Genomic DNA, 25,237 nt, shown 5'->3' on the forward strand with positions numbered 1-25,237 from the left:
TTATGCTTAACCAAGCATCTTACCAGTATCTTTGAAAAATTTTTCTTGGACACTTGTTCTAGTCAATCATCTGAGTGCTTTATGCACAGCTGCTGGACTTCTTCTGCTAGTTAAGTCTTGCTGAACATCAGGTCAACCCACCTGATGGCATCAGCATTTTGCAAGAGTTTCATTTTGCTTCACTAAACACAAGGCATGAAAGTGCTTTTTACTGTCATACTGCCAACAACTTCTCCATCTTGTATATAATATCTTGATGCATGCATACCCATCTAACTTCATACACCTTTAACTCATCAAGAGATCTGGTTCTTTGACAGCTCACTCACAGAAGTAATCCTTCTACTGCCATGGGTATGAGAAACTGCCCTGTTAAGAAAACTCCACTAGTGATGATAAACCATTGCCAAAACAAATGAATTCATAAGTGAATGGATGTTCAGTCCCACTGATGGGTGTGGAAGTGTAATATGTGATCTTTCAGTGACTGGTTAACTGTTTTTTTTGGGCTGATGTTCCAAAACAAATTGTAAAGGCAGCAGAAGTTAACCAAGAGCAGACAATCTTAATTAGACTAGGCACCATGTCTGACCAGCACACTAGTATTAACATACAAGAGAGCCAAACAGGCTGCTGAGGAAGTCTTAAATACTCAGTGCAGTCTGGAGAGATTAAATGATCTTACTGCCATTTGTGAGTGAACAGGCTTTAAAGGAATAGTGTGTGCTTTAAAGTTGCTGTGTACATTAAGTACCATTATGCAGCATTGCATTAAAGGAATTGATTTTATGACATGTCCCTTTGGACATGAGAGGGAAAGTGCCAGGTTGCCCTAGACCTTAATTCAGAGTGATGTTCAAATGTTGGTTTTGGCACTTGTCCTGGACTTGGTTGTGGCATAATTTGTGGACACTTTTTTTCTACAAGTTGGAATGGCACATGCAGATGCTGTTACCAGAAAGAAATACTTGTGGTTGTCACAAATAGGATATCTCCCCTTTTGCCCATTAAATCTTGACAGCGATTTCCCTATGCATGGTCTGTTACACCACATCACACATCCAAGTGGAAAAAAAAATTATCAATCAGTCAAGAACTGGCAATCAGCTCTATATTTCAGCAAGGATCTAATACAAGCCAGATGCTCTTCTGTCTTTCCCAAACAGCATTGTGTCATTGCCTTCACTGCTCGGTTATCCGCTTCTCATGTGAATGGAGGGAACCAGGTTTGGTCCTCAGTGCAGTTTTTATATCTGAGTCCTCTAAGGGGGCTTGCAAGTTATCTGAGTACAGGTACAAGCACCTTGCAGAATCATCACGTTGTAGCTTCTACAGTTGTTTTTTTCTCTGTGTCTGAAAAGTTCCGGGCTGATGCTGTGGACAGAAAGCTTAGCATTGGGATTGTATGGTCATGAAAAATGAAAAAAAGAGGGGAAGGAGCATTGGAGGGGGCCTTCTGCTCAAATGTGAGCAGGAAGTGGTAAAACCATTCTGAGGAACTGTGTAATTTTTGAAGGCTTACTGGCACAATTTGTATCTTGTGCAAAAAAATGGCCAGCTTTGGGCAGTGTTACTTGAATTATCTGTGAAGTGTTTTGAGGGTGGAAAATGCTCTGCACAGAACTACCAGCTCAAATCTGAAGCTTTAAGTTGTGGTTGGCATCCAACTGCCTCCTGAAGGGTTTAGCTTTGTGTTACAGCACAAACCAGAGAAAATCTTTGTTTTCTGCTTCTAAGCAACAGCCAGACCCTTGTAAGAACAGCAGATGAGCTTTAGCCTTGATGTAGGCACAAGTCAAACCAATGCTGCAACCCAGTCCAAGTGGTTGACCGCATCTGTCTGTAATCAGAGAGATCTTGGAGCAGCTCTGACCCTACATTGGTGACAGGCTGCTATTAAAGTGTCCTTTGTAAGTCCCAAAGCCGTAGTTCATAGAAACCAAAGAAAACTAAGGGCTGTATTTTAACATGTTAATGATGAGTACAGACGCAGCCATTGCTGTCAGTAGTGGTGCAAGCACGTTACATGATGTGTGGTTAGTGTTTAAACTTGTCACTTTTTCTTCTGGACACGGGCTGGGACACCTGATATCATACACACCAACACCTGAGAGCTATTAATAGGAGTGTTTGAGCCAGAAAAAAAATCATGTACACCTTGTAAGCCTTTCAAAAAGCTTTGGTTTTGGGGAGGTTTGGTTGGTAAAAGAAGGCCAAATCTTTAACACTCCTGGCTTTAGATGGGAGCTTTGCAGAGAGAAGGGTGTAACCATCTTCCTTCAGGAAGTTCAAGATACAAAAGCTCATGATAACAAAGCCCACCCTGCTTAGTGCCCCCAGACTGCGGTTTGTGCCTGGCTGTCCGCAGTAGCTGGGGCTCGTTGCCGCTCTCTCCCGCCCCAGGTGTCCCACGCACGCCAGGTGCCCCTCGCAGGGGGAGGCGGGCGGGCCGCGGGCGCCTCTGCCGGGGGCGGGCGGCGCTGCCGCTCCCCGCGCCGCGCCTCCTCCGCCCGGCAGCCAGGCGGGCGGGCAAGGACCGGGAGAGGGAGAGGGAAAGGGAGGGCGCGGAGCTCGCCGCCGCTCCGGAGCTGTGGCAGCGCGGCCAGCCTGGGCGGCAGCGGGGCCCTCGCCCACTCGGGAGCGCCTCCGCCACCGCAGCGGAGCCCCCGCCGGCCATGGAGCTCTCCCTGCGGCTGCTCCTGGCGTCCTGCCTCTCGCTAGGGGCGGCCGGGGAGTTTGACAGAAGGTAGGCGCGGGGAGAGCGGGGGCGGCGGCCGGGACCGGCCGGGTAGGGCCAAGTCGGCGTTCCCTCGGGCAGCTCGGAGCTGCCGCGGGGAGAGCGGGGGGAGCCCGGGCTCTCTCCCCCCCTTTTGACGGCGAGCGCTGAGGTGGCCCGCGGGCTCCTGCCTGGCACCGGCCCCCGGGGCTGCCTCCCGGCGAGGCGGGGGCGGCCGGAGCCGTCGGCGGGTCTCGTGTGGCGCTCCCGGTCCCCCGATGCCGGCGGCGGTGCCCGCGGGCACGGCTGGCCGGGGGGCTGCAGGTGGAGGCGCGGGGCCCCGGTGCCGCTCCCGGGGCTCCCCGGCACGGACTCTCCCGGCCCCCCCCGAGCCTCCCGCCCCTTGCCGAGTACCGCGCGTTGCTCGGCAGCCTAAACACGGGCTTAGGTATAAGATAAGTTTATTGCTCTGGCGGGGCTGCGTCCCGCAAGAATTAAAAACAAAGCGCATCGCGTGCTGTAGAGATAAAATTAGCTTATTGGCGCCCGGAGGCACTTGAAACAGACGGCGGCGGAGATCGCGACTCAAGTTTTAACACGAAGCTCGGGGCCGCGGGCCGTGTCGCGTCGTGTCCCGTCAGGTGTCGCGACCGGCGGCGCCGCAGGGAGCGGGCCCTGCGCCCGGCGGGACGAGCGGCCAGCGCGACCCCCGCCCTCCCCAGGGTTTCTTAATTTTTAAAGGTTTGTTCAAATGCAGCGCTCACGGGATTTCAGCCTGTCGTTAAAAAGACATTACCGATTTGTGTAAATACTTTGTAACTGCGTGAGGCCATTGTATCTTTTGCTTGGAACATAGGGAAGACTGCAGCTTTCCCTTTGTATTAAATTTATGCTTAACAGCCCAAGAAGCTTTTGTTTTTATTCTTTTTTTCCTTTAATGTTTCAGTGAGAAAGTTTGGCCGTATCTGTGAGAAAATTTTGCCATATATTGTGAAGTAAAACAATGCCCAAACTTTATGATGGCATTTATTCCATACTATAAAGTCTGTTTCAGACTTCTAAAACTGCTTAGTGCCAGCCTGGGAGTGGCAGCAGTGAGTGTAATGCAAAGCATGTCAGCTTTTTCCAGGCTTTCCTGAGTTACCCTAATTATCTTTTCCTCTCTTCACCTATTGTCATTTGCATTTTTTGAACTAAACAAAGTATTAATGTTAGGAATATCCTAGGCTCAGCTGAGAACAGTTACTCTCTTCAAAAAAAGTAAAAAAAAAAAATTGTATCTCTATGCAGGAGAGGTTTTTTGTGTTCTTTGTCTTTTGGGGTTTTTGGTTGGTTGGTAGATTTTTTTTTTTTTTTTTTTTTTTTTTTTTTTTTTTTTAACTCTAGGATGATTTTAGCTACTTTCAAAATGTTTCACTAGACTTTGTTGAACTGTCTTGTACAGGTGGCCCAGACAAATGCTCTCGTCTTCAGGACTGTGTCGATTTGGAAGCAGAATTGACTGCTGCTGGGGCTGGGCCCGAGTGTCCTGGGGACAGTGCCAGCGTGAGTATCACTGCTGCTGGGGCTTCTACTCACTTGTAGAGAAGGCTTGTACACACTAGTCATGTCTTTTGTGTCTTCACACACATCCTTACAATGCAGGGCCTAGGCTTTTGCACGTGTGAACCTGACTGACTTAGAAGGATGCTGTCATGTTAAAATTCTGTCTGTTTTTAACAGTACTAAAAATGGGTAGGATAAAATGGAGTTGAGGCAATGAGAATTTGGAAATTTTGGTTTGGTTTCTGCTTCGTCTCATGCTCTGATCTGATAACCTGATGTAACTACACTGAGTCATGTTACAGGTACTGCAGGGCATTAATATTTGCATCCAAGAAGGAAACCCAAATTATTTGTATTTCACTTAGAAAATTGATGGAAATGTTCCAATTAGCATTAAGTTCAAGTATTCTTTCAGTAACCCCAAACTAAGGGAATAAATCTGCCTGACAGCATCCTTTTACTGGGTCACATGTGAAGAGAAACATCTCTGAGATTCTCCCATCTATCTAGAATCTTTAATGTGACTGCACGATAAGCAACTAGATAAGTCTTCATCATTAACTACACCTTCAATAGCTACTGTGGAGGCAGCTAGTACCGTGTAGAAGTTAAAATTGTTAGGAGTGCTGTAGAGACCTCAGCTTGTTAAAATTATAGCCTTTGATACTGGAGATGCTTGCTCATGTATTTAACACTCATACATGAGGGACATCCTGAAGTTTTTGCAAGAGCAAGCCTATAAACACTGGTCCTTAGTTTTTGGTTTTTTTTAAAATTTAGATACAAACCTATGTAGACAAGATAATTTTCTGCCAAGTCATTTTCAAAGTAAAACAGTGTTAAATGCTGTAAGTTTCATAGTCTGCAGGGCAGTGACTGTAGGTGGCAAATATTTGGCAAAAGTTAGGAAAAGCCTTGGAAATGCAACTCTCAGCAAAGGTTTTGTTCAAATTTGTAAACATCAAGATTGGTTTCTCTCTTCCCAAATATGTTAGAAGCCCACAGTGTTTAATAGATATATAAGATGACTAGTAAAATGCTGTGGAAAGTACTTCTGGAATACAACATGTCTCATTCTGTTTCTTTGATGCAGAGTTCTCAGGCTGATACCTCTCAGGCCATACCATGAATAATTTTGATTTTTAGGACTCTAATTGGTAACAAGTATTCATGCCTTTCCTTAGCATGAATATTTATGAAGAAGGAAGGAGAATATGTAGTAGATTGATTGAGGCTACTCCAGAGGCAATAGGATCTATGTTCACCTTTCATGATGCAGTTTTATTTGAAAAATCATTGTGTGTTTAAAAGTTTGAGGCTATGAAGGCTTAACTGGCAAATATCAATAATTTGCATTGTTTAAAAAAAACCAAACCAAAACCAAAAGAGTCCAGACTACTGTGTCACTGTGGCCCTTTTCTTAGACAAGTTGTGACCCATGTTGTGACCATAAATTACAGCTCATGTTTAGGTGGAAGTCAATTTCTCATTATTACCAAATCTGATTTGTGGTTGCATTTTTATGATCTTGGGAGACAGGAATAACATAAAGTGATACTATCAAAAGATTCATAATTAAAAATTGAAACTGAGACAAAAGTAATAATACTCAGAAAGTATATTTTATTTTTTGTTCTTTGAAATTTGTCAGTGGGGTAATTTTAGTGTTAGCTTTTCCAGATACTATAAATGTTTTTTTTTTTTTCCTTGAGGCTAAAGGTAGGTGAATTCTCACCTCCTTCCACTGCATTTTAGTACATTATTCATAAATTAGTTTCCATGCATATTTAGAAGGCATATACATAAGTATTTTCTGTGGTCATCCCCAGTAATTGGGACCAGACTTTCAAAGGAATACAATTATCATTTAGGTGTCAAAAGGCATTTTTCCCCCTTTTTTTCTTTGTATACTGATAATTTTTGAATTGGTAGTTCAGAAGAATCTCAGATGTTTAGGTGAAAATTCTACTAAAACCATCAGCAGCTCCTTCTTTATTTTAAATGGGAGACAAATTATTGGCAAAATAAACCAAGAAAATCTGCCCCAGTTGTGGGTGGTGAAAATTCCAGACATATCACAAAGCAGGAGATTACACTAAATGAAAGTGAATCTTTCTAGTGCTTGCAGCCAAATAGAAAATCTGTAGTCAGCTCTCCACCTTGGGAATGTGGCACCCAGTATGAAGGATTAACCTGGCACAGAAGGCAACATTCCTGGCCTCAAAGGAAAACTTGGGTATTTTACTGTACAAAGGAATATAGCTGAAAGTTTTCCAAAAAGCCAAGTGCATGATTACTACTTCTCCTTTCTCTCTGGTCAAAGGTAAAGCTCTTATCCCTGTCCCCAAAATGAGTGGCATAAGCAGATGTCAGGCTTTCTCAACCAGAAAACACCATTTTCTGTGGTGTTTTTAGTATAAGTTATACTTGTACAAGAAAAACAAGTATAGAGTCAGGCTTAAAAATTAGTAGTGAGACCCAATTTGTAAATGTCTCCAAAAAGAAGATTCAAATATTGAGGCAATAATGCTGCGATCTTTATTAGTGAGTTGTAACTGCTGTTTTTCAAACCAGTTTGAGCCATCCTTGATATGCCTGCAACTGCTACAGCACCTTTGGACTCTCACCTGCTTACTCATGTGTAATTTACCATGTGGGCACTAATTATCTCTGAATTTATCCTTCTGACAACAAATGTGAGGTGAGAGCCTTGCTGGAGCCAGAGTGGAGCAGGCACATAGATCCATGACAGGGTGGTCCCAGTTTGCATCTGAACTGTGATGAGGCAAGGGCAAGTGGTTGCTAACATACCTGGATATGTTTTCTGCTGTCCAGCTGAGCTGCTTCACCAAGCATATGTGGTTATGCCCTCTGCCACGGAGAAAAAAATGTGTTTGTTTAAACCAACTGTGTGATTTAAGGTAATGGTTTAATTGTGACAAATGCTTAAGCCTGGATATGTCAGCTCTAACGCAGCAGGAGCGTGGCGCAGCTGACAAGTGTCATGAGGGCCTTAAGCCTTGGTGACTCTGTGCTCCTGATCTTCCATCCATAATCCATCCATACAGCTGCAAATGGAAACTGAACTGTGTTAGCTAAACTTGGTTTTGTGAAGTGTGTAGTTATTCCTTTTATGTCCCTTTGACTGGCAAAGGAGTGCACGTGGAGCACAACCACCCTTAATGCTGCTTAGCAATGCCAGTCAGCATAACTCAGCTGTCTTCTGCTCTTATAAACATGTAAGAAAAAGTTGAAATAGGGTCCTCCTTTAATTTACACTCTTTCTTTACAACATCCTCTGTCTCCTCTTCACACCAATCAAGACTTGTGCATGTAGGTCTGATCTGTCTGTAAACTTGTGTCCAGAGCCTGTCAGTGTCAGCTGTAACATGTCAGCCAGTAGGAATATTCACTCTGCAGTGACATGAAATTCCCTCCCCAAATGCCCTTTCCAATTCCAGAAAATGCACTTATAAGGTGTCCTTCCAGCTGAAATAATCAAGAACTTTGAAAGAGGTTGGTTTTTTTTCTTTTTCTTTTTTGCAGGTTTTGAACACTCAAGTGAGATCCATGTTTAGGCAACTAGATGCATTTTGAGATTGATAAAAATACAGGCCTATTTTCAAAGGGGCTGAACAAATGTAGCTCAAATTCGTTGGCATTTCTTAGTCCTTGTAAATTGAAAATCCATCCACACTTGTTTAGTGGCTTAGATTTAGAACTGTGCATGTCTTCCATCATTAACATAACTAAGTAGATTTTCTTAGATTTTGATTTGGTATGTAAACCAGGTTCATTAGTTAAACCTAGTGTGTAGAAAGGCTAATTTGGAAGCAGCAGAAGTGTTGTTTAAGCACCAACTATTAGCTCTCGTGGAGTGTCCTCATCATTGATAGAGTGATCATTTATACTGATGGACTCACAGCATCAATGCACTAAAGTTAGATATTAAATATCCCATCTGGAATTAGTCCAAAAATCCTATGTTGCTGCCCAGCCTGCAGGATTTACTCACACTTTAATTAGTAGGAGTGGGAGTAATAGCTGTAAGTGGGGGTAATCACACAAAAGCCTACCTCTGTGAAAGATGGTATGTTGATAAAGTACCTGATTAAATGTGTGTAAAAATAGGGTTGTTGTTGTCTTGCTTTATGTCTTACTGTTGTGCACACAGCTCAACTATAACCCAGAGCAAAAGTAAGGGTAGGAAGTGTTTCTTCTGGGCTTCTTTTCTCAGAGTAGGGGAGGTGACTTCCCGTGACAGAGTGTTTTTGGTGAAAGCAGATATCTTTCTGCACTACTAGTGCATTTTTAATCTCTAAATATTTTTGCATTGTAAGGCAACTGCATCTGAGGTACTGAATCTGTTGTCCTAACCCAGAACCCCTTCAATGGGTTTTTAAAGGACACAGGGAAAACCAAGTTGTGACATGAGTCCTTGAACACATCGTGCACAAATGCAACAAATAATTCCTTGTGGGTATTTTTGCCACTCCTCTATCCAGGTTCCCTCAAAATTATTATTGAAACTAATGGTCTGTCTGCCTCTTTTTTAGCCAGCTTACAAATATCTCTGTAGTTCTTTCAAAAGCTATAAAAATGGTTTCCACGTGTTTGTGCCTTTCATGAACAAAATACACCTGCTTTGAACCTGGCTGTGTGTCTGTTTGTAATTGATTTGTACACCAGTTATATGTAGTCAAGGTACACTACAGATGTAAAGATTGCTTTGACATTTTAGCTGCAGTCTAACAGCCAAAAACTGTAGAAAGAGATAATACTTTAACATAGATTCAAAAGGTTAAGCAGGATTTTTAAAAGAAAAGCAACATGAATTGGCTTGAATTCTCATTCTGTGTTACAGTTTGGACAACTCCTTTGCTAGAGGTGATGGCAAAAATGGTTCTTTTTGCTATGTTGATACAGGTACAGAATAGAATGTTGGATCTGCAGCTGCTATAAACAAATGCAGATCTGTTATCTGGTCCTCTGTTGACTGGAGTCTGTGTGGCTGTTGGAGTCAGCAGATTTTGTCTGATGGATAGAAATTTTGACTGACAGAAGATGCTTAACAGGAATAAAACTTCACTGAACTTGGGTTTGATAAGCAGTGATATTTGATTACTTCACCCATTTCTATGTGTAATTCTCCTTAAACAATAAGAAAGTCTATGAAGTCTGTCTCAAGAAGTGGTGGGCTCTTTCAGAGAGTCCATCTGTTGTAACTCCATCTGGTTACCTCCCTGTGCTGAGGTTTGAGTGTTTTACCTAGGAGGCAAATCCAGAGTAGGTCAACAAAGTTGTTTCCCATCACCTTGCACTAAACCCACGACAGCTGGCTAAAAAGCCTAGGGACAGAACAGTCAAGAAGGTATAAAGTCAAACCATCAATTTACACCTCCCCTTAGCTTTGCATCATTATAAAAGTGTTAATTGAAGGATGTCAGGCTAGTGTTTAGATTTAGCCAAACCTAGTAGAAAGCATATGATTTCAGGAAGTTCTAAAGAGGACTTGCAAGAGAGAAGAGCTTGTACAAGTCCATGTATAGCAGATGCAGGCATAACTGAGTGCTTTGCTGGGAACTGTGCATGCTGCTGCCTTCTCTCAGTGCTTGGGAAGGCTCTTGCAGTGTCTGTGCTGCTGCTCCTGTCCTAATGAGCTCAAAGGCTGTGCACCTGTACTGTGCAATCTCTGCACAGAGGTGTGAGGTGGTGGGAGGGGGAGGAAGCGGTGGCTGCGCTCTCATTGATGCGTAGAGGGAGATTTTGTGTAGCTAACACTAAACTTGATGGGAGTTTACCCATCTAAATCATCCGAGACATCAATGGGAGAGGAGGCCATGGGCTGCTTAGGGCTTCTGTTTCTTGCACATAACATTGCTTTCAGTGGAAATGGCAATTCTGTATAGTCCACGATGCACAAAAATAAAACCATGATTGTGTCAATAATGAGCTGTGAAAATACTGGTTTCTAGGAGGCTGATCCACTAGGAGAAACATCCTTAAAGTTGGTAAGAGTTTTGCTGCTGAATTTGTGGTTGCAAGATCACAGTCTGAATTAATGCACTGTGTTGGCAATGTTTAATAAATACTGATATGAAGCACGTCTGCTTCTTACAAAATGACTGGTATTCTTGTGCATCCCTGATACTTTTCAAAGAAAAGGCATTTTATACAGAATTGCAACACTGCTTTACACTGCTATGCAAGAATAAAAATGAGGTTTTGCTATTTTTATTCAGGTTTTTTTTTTCCAGTTTAGAACCTTTATGCCTTTAAAGCATGACTTTACTGTGTTAAAGATACAGTATCCTTTTCCATTTCCCTGCTGCATTTCTCATGCACTTTGTTTGCAGATTAGTAGTTTTGCAGCCCACTTTTCCATAAGGAAATGTCATCAGTAACATGATTTGACCAATTACAGCTGTAGTGTGTTTGTAATTGCATCTTCTCTCAAAGCCCAGGAACAACCTGAGGAGCTTCCTTCCACTATAAAAAAAGCTAAGGCACTTCCTAGTTAAAACTAATTTAAATTAGTGTAAGTTGGAATCATAGAAAACCCTTAAGGGTCAGTCACAAGCTACTTAAAGTACAAAGAGCTGCTGTTGCTTAAGTCCCAGCCTGCTATCATAAGGCTGTGTAGCCTAACAAGCCATGCTGCTAACATTAAATTTATTGGCAAATGAATTGATTTCAGATAGCCTGAAACATATATCTATGTTTTCATTTTATTTATGTTTTGTAGCATATCTTGTTTCATGTGGTAGCAGGAGCTGAAAAGGTTTCTAAGTATTACTTTGAATTTAGATGACATTAAATTTTTAAACATTATAAAAATGACCAGTAAATTTGTATGCCAACATCTCTATTGGTTACAGATATTCAGATACATATAAATGGGTGTAATTTTTATTGCTCTCAAATAAGCATCCAAATGCTGAGCATTTATGTTTGAGCTGTGGAGATGCAGTATTAAATTAAAAATATGTACCCATTACTTTATACTTAAAGGATACTGTGTCTTTAAGAAAAGCATTTGTTTTCTGTTGATGGAAACAGTGAACCTGAATGGTGAAACATAAGAATTTTTACAACTACTTTCTATATGAAACATGGCAAAGTGTAGTTCCTTAGTTGATTGAATAAGAATAGCATCACGTCATTATATTTAATTACTGTTATGTATCAGAATGTATTTGTTAAATCTCATAATGAAATACTGATGTAAAGTATTTCCATTTCTAAATGTGTACCAGAATTTTTTTTGTTTCAGAAAAGCTCTGAATGTTGAATGTATGTAATTCTCCAGGAATGTAACAAGTTGATAAAAACCACAGCCAAGTCCATCCTCCTTACAGAGAAAAAAAAAGCTGGAATTTCTCTTTTGGATATTTGTTTTGCAGCATTCTACGTCTTAAGGCAGAGAATAGCCAGCCTAAGGTGCCAGCCCAAAGGTTAGCTGAACCTATTTCTTGAAATAATTTTGGCAAGGTTATGACTTGGAGTTATGGCCTTGAAGTCGTAAGTTTACATAAAAATTATAATACGTGACAAGAAGATATGGATGTTTTTAGTTTTTTTCATTTTTTTGAACGTTTGATTTGGGGAAGATGAGGGGGGAAAGAAATTAACAGGGCTCTTTTATCCCAGATGCCTATACAATGATATACTTATTTTCTAAAATACAACACTTTCCCCTTTTCACTCCTTTTCTTTACTTTACCCTCAAGCCCTGTGCAATATTTTTTCCTTTCTGCAAATTGTTTGTACTCCCAGCAATGTATTTACAAGCTGTCAGGAGGCCTAATTTGCTTTCACGGTATTGAATCGTGCAGTGGGGGGTTAGTTTGGGATGGCTGAGGCACTTATTGCCCGCCACTGCCTGCTTTGCACTTCCACTACAGGTTGTCCTTCCCAGAACAGGAAAACTCTACAGCCCCTGTTCTCCAGCAGTGTAGAACCTGGCATGTTAGAGCAAAATGAAATCAGCATAGTTTACTTTGGTACCCAGGGCTGTAGGCTGCTGCTGCTTAGGAATTGATGTGTCTTACTGCATATCCTTGTGGCAGAGGCACTGTCTCAGACAGGGAGGAGGAGAGCACTCAGCCATTCATCTGTCTGTGAAAGTCAGCTTTGTCACTGTGATACAGAAGTTACTCTGCTGAAGCCAGTGTATGTTTTATATTCGAATAAACAAAATATCAGTAGGGCCCAGTTTGTCTTCTGTCACCGCACAGAGATACTCATGCTATCCTGTTTCTACCTGGTCGAATTCAGTAGACACATAGAAAGATTCAGGTAACAAGCAAACATTTGAGATGATAAAGTACCATTCTTTAAACAATTACAGTAAACCACTTGAAATGCAAACACAAAGATTTGCAAAGAATGAAGTATTTCTTGCTTTTCTAATTTTGCATGTGTTAGCTCTCGTTTTTGGCGATTTTTAAAAAAGAGTATTTAAGTGTATAAGCATTAGATTAACTTCTACTGACTTCATTAAATCCTACTGGTTTCAGTGCTACCCATGCTTAAGTTATGCATGCAGTTTAGTGCTTTTCTGAATAGTAAGGCATTCATAAATCAGGGTCTGGATTTGTCTGTGTGGTTTAGAAACATGTTTGGCAGTCATAGCCAAGCCAAGAATTCACTGCAGTGAACAGCCCACACCGGTTGCAGTTTGTCGTGTTAATGTGCTGTTACCAGAATCATATGTGCAAACTGAGTAACTGATTTACCCAGGCAAGTGTTGGAGTTGTGCATAAAAAATTAGGAGCCTCTTACTTAATGGAATGTATGTTTCAGATGGAAGCATAAGGATGCATTTTGACAACATGAATGTCACAAATAAGGGCAAGTAATTTGTGAAAAAATGTTCAGCATTAGATACTGCCATTTTGTCTGATGTTATTATTAGTTTCTAATTACAGAAGTTGGTCAAGGACATTTATTATCTTCCAAAAAAAATAGAGTAAGGAGTGTTGTGCAGATGGAATTATCTGAAAATTAATACCCAGTTGCCCTAGTCAGGCTTATTAATCTCTGCAGAGATATATGCTGTGACTACTAGTACACTTACTTGGGAAGCAAAGTCACTTTTTCAGAAATAATTCTCTAATGTGAGTTATGGGTATGAGCTGTTTTTACCACCTTCAAGTAACTTTGAGGTGGGATAAGCTTTATGTGTTCTCTTGCAGTTGTGAGTAGTTGAAGTATGTAGTTGAACAAGAAAGAGATACGCAACTCTGAAAGATCAATTTACAAATTAGCTTGTACCTTTGGGATCCTAGATCAAAATTACTGTGAATAAGGCAGTTTCATTTTCCTGAGCATGTTTATGCGATTGCATAATTTACAAAGAATTGCAGGAAGTAAACAGAAAAAGAGAGATGTGAGCTGCAGCTGACTCTGAGGGAGAGAAGTATTATGGAACTTGGAGTTGTGGTCTTTGAGCACCACAGGAGAAAGGCAGCCAGGTTCAGGTGAAGGAGGCAGCACAGAGGAAAGCCTCTTTCACCAACATGCAAGTCTTGTTAGAAAGTCGGCACTGGGAGGATGTAAGAAACAATCTGAAGATGGGAAATCTGTTCTGCAACCAGCAGTGTAAGAGGATCTAATAAAGGTTTGTGAAGCTGAATTCATTATGTAATCATTTCTGGGCTGCTGTGCAAATTACTTGCTGTGCCTGAGCAAACTGAATTTTAAGGAGCTGGAGTCTGGAGTCAGAATAAGTAGAGGGCTATAGATTACTTGGGAAGAGAGGGCAGAAGCAAGGCTGTTGAGGGAGATGGTTAGTATAGTTTGTTTCAGATGCAGGTATTCCTGTGCATAATTTTAGACTTCAGGGAGATGAAAAAGAAGTTCAGAAATTAGGAGGCAAAGCAGAGAAGAAGAATGTAAGAATTATACTCAGTCCTGTTTTAATGAAAAGCTTAGCTAGGAGTGTTGGAAAACCAAAGAGAATTTAAGTTGCTGGAGATCTATTAAGAAAACTCAGGGATTTCCATTGTTGGCCACAAATGAAGAGGAATTAGTCAAGTAGGAACCAGGCAGTGCAATCATCTGGTTAGGACTCCACCAAATTGTGTTTGGTAGTCAATAAATAAAGAATTAATACTAAAATTCTAGAAGAGAAGGAATGGAGGGGACAACATGTGGTAGTCACCCATGCCCTCAAAACTGGGCAGCTTAGTGCAGAAGAACTGACCAAGTCTGAGGAGTACTTCCAAAGCAGTTTTGAGGGAACTGAGTGCAGTGAGAAAATACAGATGAAATTCAAAAATCCCCAGCATTATAGACCCATAATGAATTTGTTGAATGTGTTTTTCATTTGTTGTATTTATTCAACAATTAAAAAATAATAATTCAGAATGATTGAGTCATTCTCAGATACCACCAACAGCAGGCAGTGGCTGGGAAGATTGGTGGCTTCTGGCTTTGGCACAAGCGTAACACATGCTAACAGCATGTGCATTTCACCAGAAATTCTTTCTTCCACGCTTCCACACTTGAAAAAAAGAAAAAACCAACAACCAATCATAAACCCAAACCACCTGTTCACATTTCAACTCCTTGTGTTATTTTTACAGGAAGTTTAATTTGTCCTGAAGTTTAAGTGAAACTTAAAGTGTGGTATTTGTCACCTTATTTTGGAGGAAGAAGGTAGTTCTTTCCAACCGTGAAAATAGGTAGTCGGTTAGATTTATGGCTAAGTAAAAGGCTCCAGGATACCTCCTTGACTCCACTGAAGTTAATGGGAACTGAGACAGAGCAAATCTTCACATCTGACCCAAAAAACCCCTTTTGAAATGACCCAACTGAAATGAATAATCATGAGACCAGGTTTTTTTTGCTGATTATCTCTTGAATGAATTGGTCAATAAAGTGGAAAGGAAAGTTTAGTTATAGTTTATTCTATGGCACAGATAAAAAAGCAAGACTTGACTAAAGATGAAAATTGCTGTGCTTAGGATTATTTTTCTGTCTATCTCAGTCCACACTCTTATCCAATGGGAGTGCAGTTAAACAGCTTTCAGTGAGGAATCCTTGGAGAAGTGGTAGGTCTGTTCTGATACTGATTCAACAGTAAATTAGCAGTCTTATTTTGAGTGGCACTTGTCTATCCAAGTATAATTTTAACTTTTGTTTGCAACAGTTACTACTATAAAGAGTAGAAAGTTTTTACTGATTTTTGGCAGCCATTTTCAGACTTCTGGATTTCAGTGCCCTATTTGCTTAAGAGAGTGACTTTCTCAGTCTGATGTAACTCTTCTGTCTGCATTTCCTTCTTCCCTAGTAGGGAAGCAAGTGTTACATAACAGGCTGAAATCCATGGACATGGGTTATTTCAGTCATATGTGGGTCACTTGGAAGGAAATGATGGTTTATTGGTTGTGGAAGAGTTTTTTAATTGTCAAGATGCAAAAAATAGTAATTGGGAGACTTTTTTTCCTCCATTACTTGTGAGTCTACTTGTTTTCAAAAAAGTGGAGAAACTCCATGTGTCTGTGTGTGAGGAGAGTGACTAAGTATTCTGTTCTGTTGTATCTGGAACTTTGCAAGAAAACAAGTGGAGTGGAGAATTAAAACACCCAGTCACACTAGCACATGTAGTGAATGCTCAGACTCATACCAAACAGCTGAAATAGTTGTCTGCTATTAAAAGAAATGCTGAAAGTCTGGCTTAAGCTTATTTTTGTACCTGGGTCTGGTTGTTGCCAGTGTTCAAATAGAGTTTCCTGGCAGTCAGTGAGTGGATCTGCTGCCATGCAGGGGCAGCTTCTCCTTTGGATAAGGGTTTTCAGGCTGGAGATGGCAGAGCTGGAGCTGACCTACTGCTCTGGGCCTGGTCACTCTGGTAGGGGTCAGTGGGGACCCCAGCCAGGCATGTAGACTTGGCTGAACCATCTGATTCTTTAGTCCTGAGCACCCTGCAAAGCCCCAGTAAAGTTAATAGGAAGATATACAAGTTTTTTCCTGAGGGTGGCTTGATTCCCCATAGGAAATGCCATCAGATTTATCTGTGGTGTTGGCTGAGCTAAAGATGTTGCTAAGCCTACTGCAAAGCGTTTTCCTCCTGTACATTGAAATTCTTCACTTGTAACATTGTATTGAATTTCAGCTGTGTCTAAATAAGATTCATGATGCTGAAGTAGCCCAAGTTCATAGAATATACTCTAATAAACAGGTTTTCTTCTAGAACGGTGTTTGGCAGCAAACAAAGGTTTCCAAATACCCATTTAATGTGCAAAACCTCCAACATTTTATAATTACTTTGACTTTATGGATAATGGTTTGCTAGTCATTAGGAAGCTTTCCTTGGGGAAATAGAGATTCTTGAACTGCAGGCTGTGAGGGGCTGAGGTCTTTAACTTTGAGACTTTTAAAAAAGAGAAAAGAGACATGTCTGTTGTGTGATTTAAATGCATTTCTTAATTCTGTTTTGAGATTAGGAGGTAGACTAGATCAGCAATTACCCACTTGTATGTCAAACAAGACATTAAGTCCTGCATAGTATAAAGCCACATTTGTTGGGATGTGTTGGACTAGATAAATGCTTGGAGAACTCATAGATCAGGTTTCTTGATGTAATAACAGGGCCTATGTTACATGTTTTGTATCTGTAGAAGTTGTGTAGTATATGTTTTAAACAAATACTAGTACATAATTTTGTTCAATATGGTATCTGACCTACTTGGTTAACTGCAAGAATTAAACAAAACACCTGATTCCCATTACAAATGTGCTTGACCTTTTGAATTAGAGGAGCATTTAACTTATAAATGAAATGAAAATCTCATTTCCTTACTGAATTTTACGAGGCTTTTTGTCTTCAAGTATGAGATCCTTTTCTTTTTCTCTGAGCAGCTAATAATATACAATCTCTGCAATTGAGGGAGGGACCAAGGCTTTAAAAAACTCAGCTAAACTAAAATTGCCATAGATTCAGCTACTGAACTGTTACACTTTACACCAAAGTGATCTCATGGTGCTTCAGGTTTCTTAAAAAGAACTGATTTAAAGAAGTGTATCCCACTTCACAATATGGATCTTCTCTAAAGGGCAGTTGAAAATTCATAGAAGTTTTCAAAAACATATTTATAGTAGTTTCTTTTTCTCTACTGTACTTAGATCCCAACTTTTCTTTTTGCCTAGGGACTTTAAAGTCATGAAGTTGGTCTTCACAGTTTTCATTTTGCCACCATCACCTCTAATTAGACCTGGGTCTGTGATGTCAGGAAGATAATCTCAGCATCTAAATGAACTCTTAAGCAAAGACCTTTTCTTCAGTTTATGACCACAGTGATTAAAAAGCAGTAATTGTTTCCAAGTACAATGTTCTAGAAGTGTCTCGTGATCTATCAGTTGCTCTTCAGTCAGATCTGTCTATTACCCAAGGGCACACTTTCTGAGACATAACCTTTTAGTAGTCTGAGAAACTCCTGTCCCTTACACTTCCATTGAGATGTGTTTCTGAATCTGAATCCCGTTTCTTTGTTTCCAGACAGTGTTTGTTGTGGAAAAAAAAAAAAATCTTGTATTTCTGTTGCCTTTTAAGATACTCCTTAACAATTGTTTGTAAAGAGACTTCCCATCGTACTAGGAAGATCCATCAGGAGCAGAGCTGTAGACTTAAACCCAGGGTTTTATGCTCTCAGGATATATCACTGATTATACATACATATTAAGCTTAAACAAGAAACATGCCTGATAGTAAAGGGCAAATGCAGTCCTAAAACTGGAGCAAACTCCTTCTATGCTAACAGTTGCTTCTCTGGATGTATTTGTGGGAATTGCTGATTCTGGATGCTTTGAATCTTATGGAAAAGATTTTCAGAACATCAAAGATCTATTTGGATAGTTCTTCCGCAACCAGAACTAGTATCTTGTTCCTTTTTAAGTTTTGCTTAATTCAACCCTGTTGAACAGCTTGGCTTGCATGCAAATTACATTTTTTAGTGTGTTCTGGCAGATTTCTGTTAAATTATGTCCTTAATATATCCAGTTTTATGATACAGCCCATTGTTGTCAGATTAATATTGCATCTGGATCTAGTTAGTTACTTGCAAATTCCAAATGATACTGTTACCTTATAAAATAAACTTTAAGCTGGGGTAAATAGATAAATCCTGGTTACAGGGTATTCAAGTTATTCTACCATCTGATTTCTGTCTATTTTGTATCTATCTTGGTTTAGCAGAGAGCTCACCACGATTGTGCATGTGCATTTTGCCATATAATGATAAACAACATCTTAGAGCTTAGTAAATACTGCATTTTTCCAGTGGGTTGAAGCAGTGGGTTTAGTAATAGAAAAACATTTCTAATGCAAAAGACTTTGAAGTGCTGTTTAAAATTTTCATCTGTCAAATGTTTTTCATTTATGCAGGAAAATATTCCTGTTGGCTAATCCTACATCAGTAAAAATGTATTTGTGCATGAATTCTTACATCTCTTCAAGAGCAATGCATTTGTTATTTGTTACTGAAGTTTTGAAAGTTTGTTTTATGAATTTTGTTTATGTCATATTGAGAGAGGTACCAAAAACTGGCTTTATAACTATTATTTCTTGGAGTTCTGTGTTTATTTTCTGTATATAACTTCTGAGTTATGGTTTGTACATTCTGAGACTGTATCTATAGAGCAGGGTGGATAATAAATGCTTGAAATCATCTGAGAAGTGACTTGGATGTGTGCAGTGGCAAAGCAGCGTATTACAGTCAGTGTTGCTTTTGCCCTGTTCTTTCTTCCTCCAAAATGAAAGAAAAAGTAATTCCCATGCCAGAATCCAAATGCTCAAAAGGGAGAGACTCAGGCAAAACTTTGCTCAGTAAGGGGGTAGAGTGTTGCTGTGTAATCATGGAGGAAAATGGTGAATCTGTGGGACTGTGTGGTCTGTGCCACTGGCTACCGATGACTGCACTATGGCTTTCTCTGTTGCCCAGGACATTGATGTACACATTTTCTGCATAGCTGGGGACTATTCCAGGTTTGCCAAATGCAATGGCATCAATCATAGTATATACATCCATAGAGCAAGTGAAGGCACAGTGGCTGCTTGCTGGTTAGGTATTAAAAGGGTTTAGTATCACACAAACAGCACCATGTATTGTTGTGCAAAAATAGACTACTAGCAGGTATCTCCCTCTTCCCACAAGTATTTGAAAGTGCACCTGATGTTTAACAGTGAAGCATATAATGTTGCTGAAGGGAGGAACATAGACAGTACTACTGTTTGTTAGGTAGTTGCTGTTTATTTTAAAGTAGAGCACTGTCAGCTGTGACTTGAGTGGAAAGATAATGAGTATTCCTCTATTTGCAGCTATATGCCAGCCAGGGTGCAAACACGGTGAATGCATTGGGCCGAACAAGTGTAAGTGCCACCCAGGATACACTGGAAAAACCTGCAACCAAGGTAAGAAAGAATTTATTTTTGAAATCGTGGAATTATTGTTGGTCTCTCTGCTGTACCCCACCAATGCTGTGTGTGTCACCTGTGTGTATAGAGTAATGAACTCATATACCAGGTCTGTTATTGCTGCAGCAATTCTGATCTTGAGACTGACATTTGTAGGGAGATTGATATTTGCAGTGGAATGACATGGAGGAAAAACTGCTTTAATTCAGAAGAAATCAATGAGATTAATGTATAGTTGGTAGTTACCTGCTCTCCTTAATCTGAAACAAATTATTTAAACCTTATGGTCAGGGTTGTTGTTTTTTTTAAAGTCACAATTTTCAGGTTTGAATAGTGAAATAATATTTTTTTTATTAAAAACTCCACAATTCATACATTCTAATTTTAGTGTTTCTAATCCTGAACTAACTAGGTTCCAATAAACTACTGGGTACTGAAGGGTTGGTGTAAAGATGAAGTTTCTCTGTTTCATTGTTCGGGGTTTTTTTCTCAAAATTTATGTCGAAAGCATGTAACAGTATAAAGATCATAGAGTATAAACAATTAGAGAATTTTAATATGTGATTGATTAGACTTTGATGACTAAGATGCGTTCACATACGAAGATATCTCAGTTATATCTCTTCTGCAGTTGTCTCAGCCTACAGGAAAATTAATGCATTTTCTGAGTGTTGAGGGAGTATAGTAGAAAAGTGTGATATTTAGAACAATTTTCTTATTCAAAAATGTACCCTGATGTTGCTAAGTTTCTTATGACATGTTGTTTTTTAAACTGAGCTATTTTCTTTAAGAATAGATACATATTTATTTTCGGATTTACTAATCCTTCCCACACTGATGTGGAAATGTGTGTTGTGTTTTTCAGTTTTCTCAAAAGTTTCTGTCATCTCTTATATTATCCTGTCTTTTTTTCCCCCCCTTACTCTGGGCTGACATTTTAAAGGATGGGTTGTTATGATTTTATTCTACACATGTTTTAGTCAGTCTAAAACTTTTTAAGAAAACAGGGCAGTGAACTAACAGTTGTTATATGTATGTGTGACAGTTTTTATATGTACTAATTTAACAATATAGAAAGAATGCTTTGGAAATTGCTGGAGGCTTCAGTCTTGAAAACTGAACTATTTCCTTGCCACTAAATGCTAAGGAAGGAAAAAATGTGATAAGTTATTACAGGAAGCCCGTTGGGCAGTATTGATGAAATATTCTTGTATGGTGTTGGTGACAAAGCTGCCCTGGCAGATGTACATGAGGCTTCTGAGATGCCTGCTGACTGGTGCCCCAGATGTGCACCAGTTCGGGTGGCTGCTGCTGCTCTACATGGTGAGACCCTTGAGCTGTTCCTGGGGTCACACTTTGTGTTCTTGCCAGTGCTGATTCAGTGTTTGGGTGAGACTTGGAAATGCACAGTGAATGCAGAGTCTGCTTTTGCTGGGAGGAGATTCAAATGGCACCGGAAAAATTGACCTTTGTTGTTATACGTTAATAGAGCACCTGTCCTCTTCAGTCAGTGGTCCATTTTCTCAATTCTGTTCTAGAATAGTAACAGAAGGAATAATGCTGGCAGAAGAAATGTTGGAGTTCCCCCGCAGAGATGGAAGTCTTTCTGGGATGTCAATGGTTCTGGGCTTTAAAGTATGCTTAGGTTCTTGGTGAAAGAGGATTTGTTCTAGGAACATAATGCAGAGTTCACCACTTGAAATGCTTGTCTGCCCTTGATATAATGTATATTTATTAATTTATAAATGAAGTAATGCATATTGCCTGATTTTTATTGTGCCTTCTCCCTGCTCTGCGAAGATGTGCAGCTGTACACAAGTCTACTTGGTCAGAGCAGTGAAGCTCTTATATTTCACCCCCTGGATCATCATGCAAGAAATGTAGCATCAAGGGGTGAGATGGTCCTGTGTTTCAGGTGTTGTGCTCCTCCTACCTACACAGCTTCAAACAGGAGTGCAATTTCTTTTAAAGGGGTGGAGGCTGATAGACGCATCAATGGCCAGGATGTGAAAGCTGACCCTGCAGTGCCATTAGCATGCAGAGCAAATAGCTGGTTGTATTTCCTTGGTGCTGCTGTGTGTCTGTATTCTGAAAAGTTTTGGCTCTCCACCATACTCACGGTTGTCACTTGCATTTGTTTTTTTCCTCTGTTCTTCTTTCAGAGCCTGCCTTTTTTTATTTTCTGAGTTCCTTTGTAAAGTGATAGTGATGGAAATAGTTTGTCAGGTTAGATAAAGTCAAAACTGTGATTTACATAAAGTTGGAAGTTGTAGAAAATGAGGGTTGATAACTTCCGAATTTGGCAAGTCACTACTAGTTGATTAATCTAAGTGTTGTGAACAAAACTCTTCAGGTGATACAAATCTCTTATGAGTTTGACATGTTAGTGTGATTGCAGTTGCTGGAAATGAATGCTGATCTACTGTTTACAGTATGGTGATAACAGTTTAATTTTTGCACTTGGTTTTAGTCCTTGGCTTTCTATTTTCAGAGTTGGGTAAATGTGGTATTGAGTATTTTACTTCAGTGTTGCCTGATCCAAGTTAGGTAACAGACAAAAAAAGGCAGAAAAAGTCTGAGTGCTGAAGTCTTCAGAAGCTAATTAAAAGAAAATAGAGTGTATTGAATCTGCCTAGAAATAAGTGACCCATTGTTGGGTGTGCACTGAAGTCGGTCCAAGATCATGTGTGGTGCAACACAGCAATCAAAGGAGTCACATCTGGGTTTGCCAGCATAACGCTCTTGTCCTTTCCTTGCACTCACATTTTCATTTCATTTCTTTAGATATAAAATACTTGTACTCAGCAGCTTGTGTTTGTTATAAACCTGCTTTCCATAGTGGCCAAAATGGTCAATCTGCTTTTATGTACTCTACTGTCTTATGTTACTCTGAAATCAGGATGCTGGTTTTGCATTGGCTGTGCAGTTGTAGGCAATGTGGGAAATTAAATGGCAGAATGATGAAATTCTCAAACACAGAACATGAGTGGACATCCCCACAAAGAAATTAAAGGGATTTGTTAAACTTTTTAATAGTGTAGCACTTTATACTATTCTCATAGTATGTTACTAAGAGCTGTTGTATTTGTCAGTACCAGAGCTTTCATTTCTGTACTAAGAATACTTTGTATCAAGTGGTGGTGTAGAATTCAATCCTATAGAAGGATCCAGTATTTTAAGGCTTGTAATGTAACCTACTCTATGCAAGGCAATAAACTGAGAACAATTCATAAATTCTTGTTTTCAGCTTTGAGTCTGTGGTCATAACTCTGGAAGTCAGTGCATGACAGTTCTTAAGTCTTCAGGAGTATCTAAACTTAGGAGCTGAAGTGCAGTAAGCACTAGGAGTTAACACAAGGCACTGTCAAAATCCTGCCCTATCAACTTAATTTCAGTGTTACTTTTCCTTATTCTCTCCCCACTTCTAGGTAAGTGTTTTATACTTAGCTCTGTTATGCCTTTATTTTGTGAAGTGATGCTTTTTGTAGAAAAGAGGAAGAATACTAAAATACAGGTATTTTAGACTAGGAGAACTTTTTTTTCCTCTTACTTCAAAATGATTGTTGTCAGTGAACCTCAGTACTGTGGGTTGCTTGGGGATATGTTTAGGAATTGAAATCAAACGCTAACAGAGTTTTTGAATGTAGCAATGACTTTTTTAACAGATGCATTGCATGTGTAATAAATATGTTAATGCAGCTATAATGTCTGTCAGGAGCTGCCTGCTTGTGGTATGTTTTACAGAAAAAAGAAAAAGCAACTTCTTTTCGTGCTGCCAAGAGAAGTTTGCCTTTCAAAATGTGAGCTTTCATCAGCTTATGATTGAAGATTTTTGCGTAAAGCTTTTCTTACACAAAGGTTTCCACAATGAAAACTTGTCCTTCCCCTGTAGCATAATCATCTGCAACATTTCCATTTGACCTAGACATATACCTACAGTCACAACTCTTAGCAGAAGATCCTGCTTTCGCAGGAGAAAATGTACCTTCTTCTACAACTGTTTCTCTCAAACCCAGCAGGTACATTCTTGTGAGTGTGGCATCAGTGCCTGTTGTGAGAAGTACATTCTCCTTGAAACTGCTGAAACTTTTTCCAGTTCCCAAAGAGCGAGAGCTGAAAAGGGGTGCTGTCTCTGCAGCACATGATCCACAGGAAGACTGCAGAGGTGGTCGTCACTCCTTCTTTGTCATGCACAGGTCCAGCCCTTATTTTGGCAGTCTTTCCTCCCTGAAGGCCTGCTTAGGCTCACCTGATCTTCCTCACAACTTGAGGAGAAAATATTCCCCTTCAGGTTTCCTGGAAACATCTTGTTCAGCCTTACACAGGAAGAAATGGAAAATTACATCCCTTACCACTACCCTCCTGTGGAAGAGGGGAGCAGGAAATATTCTTGTCTTTAAACATGTTCTTCCTGAAATCTTGGAAAATGAAGTAAGGGGAAGGGTTCTGGGAGGATCATGTCTGCATGATGCTCGCTATTCCTTGGCCCCATGAAGAGGGAAACAAAGTAGGTCAGAAGACAGCAGATTTTATGATAACATAAACACTGTTAGGAGCTCTCAGGAACAGCAGTGACATAACAAGCAACATCCTCATGGCTGAGTTTGGATTACATCAATGTTTTATAGTCTGATACATGTATTTTCACTTGATGGCTCTGCATTTTATCAGTCAAAATGAAAGGGAATGAATTTCTCAGTTTTACAATGCCATTTAAATGTAGTTTGCCTGAAAAGAATAAGATGAAGAATGTTACTCTCAAAAACTAAGTGATTACAGAGTTTCAGGACGAATTTAAAATTCAAACATTAGGAACTTGTAAAATTCCAGGTGTAGTTGTCTAGAATCAATGTTTTCTCTAACTTCACTTCCATAGCGAATGTATTCTTTCTCACTCCATTTACTACATAGACCAAGTTAAGTTTTCTGCTTTAGTTCCAAAAAGCAATCAATGAATCACTGACTTCATTTTAACCACAGTTGTATTTATCTTTCTGGTTCAGCATCTTAGCCCTGAGCCTTCACCTCTAGTCCACAGAAGGCATCTGCCACCTCCCCAGCTGGCATTTTATAAGTGGCTACTCTGTGTGTGTGTATCTACCACATTATGGGAGCCTCAAGGCTTGCTTTTCTACTACATGGATTGAGGGACACTTGATAAGATAGTGCTTAATACTGGGAGATGGTCTTTGAAAACTTCTGGAAATAATGGTGATTCTCTGTCTGCAACAGACCTCCAGAAAGCATCGTGCAGTATTAGAGATGAGGGTTGATAACTCAGTTTTTGAAGTTATTGCTGGCTGGATTTGTGGATAGATTTATTATTTTCATCTCCGTTGTCATCTTTGTTCATCACTATACAAATAACTAACAATAAAAATAAGTAACAAATTATTCTGGTTTACTCAGATAAAATCAACACATATTCTTGGAAGAGAATTCTGAAGGAAGTCACTCCATCTTTACTTCTTGTTTGGAGTTCTGTCTACTAATATGGAAATTGTAGGCTGAATATTTTCTGTTCAAGTCATTAATTCTGTATTAAATTGCAAATCTGA

The 25,237-nt window shown here is 39.9% G+C and overlaps 1 protein-coding gene across 4 annotated transcripts in view; it reads left to right on the forward strand.

The window, feature by feature from the left end:
* The first annotated feature begins 2,507 nt into the window (after positions 1-2,507).
* NPNT (nephronectin) overlaps positions 2,508-25,237 on the forward strand; it is a 48,706-nt gene continuing 25,976 nt past the window's right edge. For 2 of the 4 annotated variants that reach the window (XM_069013299.1, XM_069013302.1), the window contains exons 1-4: positions 2,513-2,746; positions 4,161-4,261; positions 11,665-11,715; positions 19,584-19,676. In XM_069013299.1, coding sequence (XP_068869400.1) covers positions 2,676-2,746; positions 4,161-4,261; positions 11,665-11,715; positions 19,584-19,676 — 316 coding nt within the window. In that variant the 5' untranslated portion in view covers positions 2,513-2,675. Of the gene's footprint in view, positions 2,747-4,160; positions 4,262-11,664; positions 11,716-19,583; positions 19,677-25,237 lie in introns of all 4 variants that reach the window. The other 2 variants (XM_069013303.1, XM_069013301.1) reach the window with 2 other exon arrangements.

Source organism: Aphelocoma coerulescens, chromosome 4 (genome assembly GCF_041296385.1).
Source record: "Aphelocoma coerulescens isolate FSJ_1873_10779 chromosome 4, UR_Acoe_1.0, whole genome shotgun sequence".
Lineage (NCBI taxonomy): Eukaryota > Metazoa > Chordata > Aves > Passeriformes > Corvidae > Aphelocoma > Aphelocoma coerulescens.